Source organism: Bos grunniens, chromosome 17 (genome assembly GCF_055505025.1).
Source record: "Bos grunniens cultivar Pamir isolate PY7600 chromosome 17, Bosgru_T2T1.0, whole genome shotgun sequence".
In the NCBI taxonomy this organism is placed as follows: Eukaryota; Metazoa; Chordata; class Mammalia; order Artiodactyla; family Bovidae; genus Bos; species Bos grunniens.
This window is the reverse complement of record NC_141181.1, coordinates 45324449-45332392: the sequence shown is the minus strand read 5'-3', so window position 1 is coordinate 45332392 and position 7944 is coordinate 45324449. Positions and strand designations below refer to the sequence as shown.

Below are 7944 nucleotides of genomic sequence, written 5' to 3'. Positions count from 1 at the left end.
GACACGGGTTCGATCCCTGGTCCAGGAAGATCCCACACGCCGTGGACCAACTGAGCCCCGTGCATCACAGAGCAACTAAGCCCTCTAGAGCCCATGCTCTGCAACAAGAGAAGCCACTGCAATAAGAAGCCGGCACACCACAACTAGAGATAACCCCTGCTCGCTGCAATTAGAGAAAAGCCCATGTAGCAGTGAAGACCCAGCATGGCCAAAAATAAATGAATGAATAAAAACAAAAGAAAAGAATGGGGAGAAACTAGGAAGACACTGATGGTGCCCCCAACTTCCATCCCCAGAAGACCCTCTGTGTGGGAGGAGACAGTTGGTTGGCTTTCAGCAGCTTGGCATCTCATCTGCTGTTCATTTCCACGGCTAGGTGAGCCAAGCCTGCCCTGCGGCCCCTCACTGATGCACAGCTGAAGACTCCCATCATCGGGAAGGAGGTTAGCAGCTAGAATTGGACTGTTACTTGGCACTGGGCCTGATGGGGGAAAGAGACAGCCAGGACTTTTTGTCCAGTTTCCCTCCCAGTGTCCTGCAATTCTAAGTGCAATCATGAAGCCCAAGAGGGCATCTTGGAGGCCTTAGGACAGCCCTGGTAGGGGGTGTGCTGCTTCTCAGCTCTGGTCCTGGAGCATGAAAGCCGCCGTGGACAATACATGAACAGAGGGGTGTGGCCGTGTGCCAATAAAACTTTATTTATAAAAATAGGCAAAGGGCCATGGGTTATCATTTGCTGACCCTTGCCTTAGAGTAACACGAAAAGGCGCCTGACCCTGGGTTAGCCGCTAGAACAGGGGTCCCTCCCTGGACTGCTGACTAGTTCCTGTGGACGAGACATCAGGTCTGTATGTTTGTTTAATTGCTCTTTCCTGGACCAAAGCAGTCACAGCCGCCTCCTCACCCAGCACTGCCCTTGGGGTTGTCTTTGATGTCACCACAGCTGCTGCTGCCCCGCTCCCCTCACCAGCCAGGGTTTAGGTAGAGATAGTCAGAGGGGCAGCCCCACCCAGGGCTGGAGACATTGGGAACTCAGAGTTCACAGGGGGCTATTTCTGCCTGAGGGATGGACAGGGGCTCAGCACATGCAGAAGAAGTGGCCGCGGGCGGCTGGACAGGAATACCGTAGAAAAGGCACGTGATTTGGAGCTGGAGTTGGCTGTCAGCTGACGCGCTCAGGCAGAGCCGCCAGCTGAGGGGGGTCCGCGCTCCTGGAGGGAGGCTGGTCCCGGCATCGGTCTCCAGAGCACAGGGAGGTCCCTGGGTCCCAGGTGACAGGGCCCGCCAGCAGCCATGGAGAAGTCAGTACCCAAGGTGGTGCAGGGATGACCAAGGCCTTCTGGGTTCAAGTGGTGGATTGAGTGGGAGGGCTCCACACCTGCCCCAGGTCCTCGGACTCTTCATTGGGGTGGGGGCGCAGGGTGAGGCTGGGGGTCAGTGCCGCCCTGGCTTGATCCAGTTTCTGATGGTCCATTTCTGTCCTGAGCACCTCTGCACCACCAGGCGGAGCCCAAAGTTGGCATCCTTGGACATCTCCACCTCCAGGCACCGGCCTGTGTCTCTGCTCACAATGGGGCCACCCTGCGAGGGAGGGAGACCCAGTGAGCCCATGGGTCCCATCCCAAGAGCTTCCCGGAAGTGGGGGTGATGCCAAGGCCACCTGAGTGTCAGGGTCCTGCCTCTTCCCAGCCCTCTTGTCTCCATCCCTCTGGCCCCACTGACCATCTGCCCTCCAACACTGCCTCCCAACAGCCACCTCTCTTCTCCTGGGGCCCCAGGAATGATCAAAACAATGGACTCTAGGGCCCTTGAGATGGGCGTTGCCCCCAATATCCTCCCCTGACCCCTGGCAGGTCTGATTTACCCACTGGCCACCTCTGCAGGCCCTCTGGTCCTCCCAACATCAAGGGCTCTAGCCTAAACCTGAAGATCCCAGGCTCATATTCTGTTCGCTGTCCTCCAGACAGGTCCTTTCCATGCACTCTGAACCTCACTGTCCTGGCCCCAAAGCCAGCCTCCTGGGGACCCTGATTTCACTGACTCTACGTGACACAGTGACAGCTCATTCCTGCTGTAACCGGGAGCCCCCAGAGAGCACTGTGCACATGTCTGTCCCAGGGTCTCCTGCTTGGGAGGAGTTGGGTCAATCTCAACAAATCTCTGGGGCTTCCCAGGTAGCAGTAGTGGTAACGAACCCGCCTGCCAATGCAGGAGATTTAAGAGAAGCAGGAACAGGTTCGATCTCTGGGTTGGGAAGATCTCCTGGAGGAGGGCAAGGCAACTCACTCCAGTATTCTTGCCTGGAGAGTCCCATGGATAGGGGAGCCTGCCAGGCTACAATCCATGGGGTCGCAAAGAGTCGATAGGACTGAAGCAACTTAGCACACTTGCCCTCAACAAATCTCCAGGCAAGTCCAGTTCGGTCCCACTCAATCAGCAGCTGGGGCACTCAGAACCCACCCTTTCTGCCAAAACCCTCCCCCAACCTCCAGGAGGCTGGAGGAGTCAGCAGTGTGGGGCAGCGAGGCCCTGAAGAGGCAGCCAGGGCGCTGGGACCAGCCAGCCCTTCCCTGACCCTGACTGCCAGCATATCCCCTAACGTCTATGGAGGGGGTTCATGTGGGACCAGCTGATCCAGCCCCCCTGGGCCTTGAAGTTCGGCCCCCGCTGCCCTCAGCTCCCTCCACGAGCTGGCCAGAGACCCAGGGGTCCCAGCAGCCTGCTGACCTGGGTGAAGTCCCACAGCCGCTGCGCGGGCCGGGCCACATCCTCGCACTTCTTCAGGGCGGGCGTGCGGCCCCTGCCGTCATCCACCAGGCACTTGGAGTCAGGCAGGAAGGCGGTGGAGCCCAGGGGGCCCAGCTGCAGCAGGCCCTCGGCGCTGTACCGCACCAGCTGGGGAGAGGCCATGAGAGCGGAGTGCATGGGTACAAGGTGGCCCTGCGCAGGGCTGGGCCGTAGGCCCTGAAGGGGGTAGGCGGGGCATCGTGGGCGGGGAAGGGTGGGGCTTGGTGGGCGGGGCCAGCCCAGTCACCAGAGCCAACCTTCCGGGGGAAGGGCTGGCCCTCCAAGAAGAGCGCTGTGCCCCGGGATGCAGGGGAGATCGTGTCTGGTGGCCTCACGCCCCCAGCCCCGTTCTTTCTGCAAATCCCCCAAGGAGGACCGCCTCGGACCCCTTCCCCTGATCTCCACGTGGACCCCACCCTCCGTGGGGCCGGCCCTTCAACCTCGGAGGAAGAGGGTTCCACGGTTGCGCAGGCCACCCGTCTCCCCTTGAACCACAAGCAGCCCCAAGTTTACGATCCCAGGTCACGTTATTTGCCAAACACCAGGTAAGCAACATCTGTGCGCTAATGAGGAAACCAGTGCTCCAGATTCCTCCGCGCCTGGGCTGTGTGGCTTTGAGCAAGTCACGTCACCTCTCTGTGCCTCGATTTCCTCATTTGTGAGCAGATAATGACAGTGCCTGCCTGGCAGGGCTACCGTGAGGACCCTAGGGCACCGCACGCAGAGCGCGCTGAGCGCACAGAAGTCACTGTGCTTCTCTCCTTGCCTTTCTCTTGTTTGCTTTCACATAAGAGCGCGGGCGCGCGCGCACGCACACACACACACAAACACAAACACACCGCTGTATTTTCCAGTACAATCTGATAGAACACCACCTCCCCTGCACCTTCACATGGCCCTGCGACTCTGACACCCCCGTCAAGCGTGGAGCGCACATTTTCTCCCAAGTCCTCCTGCGGAGGGTGTGTGTGTGTGGGAGGGGGGTGGTGAACATCGCAGAAATGGTGCCATCGACTCTGAGGCAAGGTGTCAACACTCAGGACACCTCCGGCATCTCCTTGTACCCTGCTAATGGGATAGCTGCTCTGCAGTAAGGAGGCTGGGGCAGCCCGATGGGGTGGGGGTGGAGGCTAAGTGGGGAGGGCCCAAGACCCCAGAACAGCCAGCTGACAGCAGCTCAGAGGAGGCTCCGCCAGCCTGCCAGGTGGCCTGGGTGATGCTGTGCAGATGACAGGCCCTGCTGCAGATTTATGACCAAAGTGGCCCTTTCAGGTCATTTTGTCTGGGGACAGGTGATCACAGATATGCTCATGCCCCTTCTCTGATAACTTTCTGATGTTGAGGAGGTTTGAATCTAGGACCTGCAGCCCATGAAATGTCCAGCACGAGCTCCAAGTGGGCTACCTGTAGCTTCAGCCTTGCAGGTAAGGACTCAGTGGAGCCGAGCATGGTCAGTGCTCAGGAGGGCCAGCAGGGTGGGTGAAGCTGATGGCCCATCCCTGTGCCCATGGAGGACTGGACAGCCGGAGGGTCTGGTCAGGAGGCTGCTCTGCACTAAGGAGGAGTCTCCACTCCTGTGCCTCTGGCCAGCGGCTCCCCTGGCCCTGCCCCAGACACCCAGCTGGGGGAGCGAACTGGGCTGAGAGGGGCATGGGTGACTGTAGAGCATTGCTGCTGGCTTGTGGGGAAGCCACATACTTTTCAGAAATGCATCCTCAGGAAGCATCGACTCTGGGATCTCAACTTCAGATTACTTGGGCTCTCCTGAGAGCTGGTGGGTCACATGCCCCAGGAGAAGGGATTGAGGGGAGGATTTCAATAATCCAGACTTGTGAGTGAATGGGGCAGTCATTGAGCACTGGCTGGGAGTGGGTTAAGTGATGTTTATCAAACTGCCAGTCAGGCAAGAATTAGACACCTACTGTGTGCTCAATATGGTGCTGGGTCTAATGTGACCAAAGTTGCCAGATAGGAGTCCAAAAGCTCAAAGTCCAGCCCAGGACAACAAAAGGTTCACAGGCACTTGTCTGGGTCCACAGAGGGCTGAAGGCAACTTACAAAAACAAACAACAACAAAAAACAAACCCTGCAATATAATAAAACAAAGTACTGAAGAAATAAAGTCAAAGGGAAAATAGGGAGTGGAGAGATGTTATTCCAGGAAGGAGAGTAGTAAATAAACTGTATGAAAATGGGCAGGATGATTAGCTGCTAAACGAGGAGATTCAGAAGAGAAGAGGGGCTTCCCAGGTGGCTCAGTGCATGAGACACAGGAGACGTGGGTTCGATCCCTGGGTCAGGAAGATTCCCCTGGAGGAGGAAATAGCAACCCACTCCAGTATTCTTGCCTGGAAAATCCTACGGACAGAGGAGCCTGGTGGGTGACAGTCCATAGGACTGCAAAGAATGAACACACCTGAGTGACTGAGCATGCACCTGACATATGCAGAGGTGAAAGGATTCAACGTCTGCAGTGTGCTTTAAAGTGACTCAGAACAAAGTAGATGATGCAAACACAGCCCAGTCTGAACACCATCGCATCTGGATCAGGGGTGGAAAACCGTGTCTGTGAAGGTCAGGGAGCAAGCAAGCGTGCTCTGTGGACACTGTCGCATGTTCTTTTTCTTCTTTTCCATCCATAAACCTTTAAAAAGCTAAAAACCATTCTTTGACTGGCAGGCTGCTGTTTGCTGATCCCATGAGTGTGTGGTTGGTCATCTTAAGACTTTTCTGGATGTTTGAAAATTATCAGAATAAAACCTTACGAGTTAAAGGAAGGGCCTCTAAATGACCCCCAGGCTATCCAGTCCAGCCCAGGAGGGGTCCCGTGCCTATGTGGAGGTGGACACACCTGCCCTGTGTCCTTCTCAGGCACACTGGTCAAACCAGTACGGTGGACAGAGGACAGAGGGCTGAGCCCTACCATGAAGGGTCCATGCATTCATCTGTGTCCACTAGCTGAAGACTGTTGACTAACCATCTGCGGGTGTGAAGATTTTGGTCCAAAACTGGATTTCTTTATGGTCACTGTTACAGGCTGTATATTGTCATCCTGCTTATTTAACTTATATGCAGAGTACATCATGCAAAATGCCAGGCTGGATGAAGCACAAGCTGGAATCAAGGTTTCCAGGAGAAATGCCAATAACCTCAGATATGCAGATGACATCACCTTTATGGCAGAAAGCAAAGAGGAACTAAAGAGCCTCTTGATGAAAGTGAAAGAGGAGAATGAAAAAGCTGGCTTAAATTCAACATTCAAAAAACGAAGATCATGGCTTCAGTCCCATCACTTCACAGCAAATAGATGAGGAAAGAATGGAAACAGTGACAGACTGTTTTCTTGGGTTCCAAAATCACTGCAGATGGTGACTGCAGCCATGAAAGACACTTGCTCCGTGAAAGAAAAGCTATGACAAACCCAGATAGCACATTGAAAAGCAGAGACAGGGACTTCCCTGATGGTCCAGTGGCTAAGACTCCGAGCTCCCAATGCAGGGGGCCTGGGTTTGATCCCTGGTCAGGGAACTAGATCCCACATGTCTCATCTAAGACCTGATGCAGCCAAATAAATAAATATTTTTTAAAAAGAAGAAAAGCAGAGACACTACTTTGCCAACAAAGGTCCATCTATTCAAAGCTATGGTTTTTCCAGTAGACATGTATGGATGTGAGAGTTGGACCATAAGGAAGGCTGAGTGCTGAAGGATTGATGCTTTTGAAGTGTGGTGTTGGAGAAGACTCTTGAGAGTCCCTTGGACTGCAAAGAGATCAAACCAGTCAACCCTAAAGGAAATCAATCCTGAATATTCATTAGAAGGACTGATGCTGAAGCTGAAGCTCCAATACTTTGGCCACCTGATGCAAAGAGCTGGCTCATTAGAAAAGACCCTGATGCTGGGAAAGATTGAAGGCAGGAGGAGAAGGGGACAACAAAGGGCAAGATGGTTGGATAGTATCACCAACTCGCTGGACATGAGGTTGAGCAAGCTGTGGGAGATGGTGAAGGACAGGGATGGCTGGCATGCTGCAATCCATGGGGTCGAAAAGAGTTGGACACGACTGGGTGACTGAACAATTGTCATAGGCTGAACTGTAGCCCCCCCAAAGTCATGGTGAAGTCCTAACCTCCCAGTACCTGTGGATATGACCTCATTTGGAAACATGGTCATTGCCAAAGTGCTCTAGGGAAAATGAGGTCACACTGGGCTTCTTGTTGTGGGTTAGTTGCTACGTGGTATCCTACTCTTTTCATCCCCATGCACTATAGCCCGTCAGGCTCCTCTGTCCATGGGATTTCCCAGGCAAGAATACTGGACTGGGTTGCCATTTCCTTCTCCAGGGGATCTTCCTGACCCAGGGATCGAACCTGGGTCTGCTGCATTGGCAGGTGGATTCTTTACCACTGAGCCACCTGGGAAGCCCCATACTGGGTTAGGGTGGCCCTAATCCAACATGACTGATGTCCTGATAAGGAGAGAAGACAGAGACACGGGAGAAAGGAGGGGGAAGATGAAGATACAGGCCATACAACCCGTGTGCCAATGAAGGCAGAGACTGGAGGGAAGTGGCCACAAGAAAAGAACTCCAAGGGCCACTAGAAGCAGAAGGGAATGTCCCTAGAACCTCAGGAGGGAGCACAACACTGCTCATACCTGAATTTCAGATTTCTGGTCTTCAGAGCTGAGAGAATAATGAACGTTTGTCATTTAAGCCAGTGCCCAGTTGGCTGTACTTCATCATGGTGGCCCCAGGACACTAACAAAGCTGGGGATTGGGGTTTGGGGGCATAGCTTGTCCCCCTTAATATTTTAACAGCCTCCATGGAGACCAAACAGACTGAAGATGTTTGCAAAGAAGAAATCACTGCGAGTGTGTCTGGCCTGGCTGTGGACACAGGTCCATCAGATCTCTCCGTGGGGCTCGGCCACGTGGGATGGCCTCCCCCATCCACCTGCCTCCACCTCCACTCCGTTTCGAGCAGCAGTGAGGCCCCTTCTGCTGGCTGCCCCAGGGTCCTCGTGTGGAGAGGGCTTCCCTGGGGAACTGAGCAGGGTCGCTGGAACACCCACCCCTCACCCAGCCACGCGAGTCCCTGCACCAAAAACCTCAAGGCCGGCCCTGCACTGCTTCTCTCCACAGCAGGGCTCAGTGGGA

At 54.8% G+C, this 7944-nt stretch overlaps 1 protein-coding gene across 1 annotated transcript in view; it reads right to left on the bottom strand.

Moving 5' to 3' along the window:
* Window positions 1–674: 674 nt before the first annotated feature.
* Window positions 675–7944, bottom strand: part of GALNT9 (polypeptide N-acetylgalactosaminyltransferase 9) — a 114973-nt gene continuing 107703 nt past the window's right edge. Inside the window, exons 10-11 of the mRNA XM_086345966.1 lie at window positions 2728–2895; window positions 675–1581 (exon numbers count right to left, since the gene is read on the bottom strand). Of these exons, the coding sequence (XP_086202092.1) occupies window positions 1435–1581; window positions 2728–2895 (315 nt within the window). The 3' untranslated portion in view covers window positions 675–1434. The remainder of the gene's footprint in view (window positions 1582–2727; window positions 2896–7944) is intronic.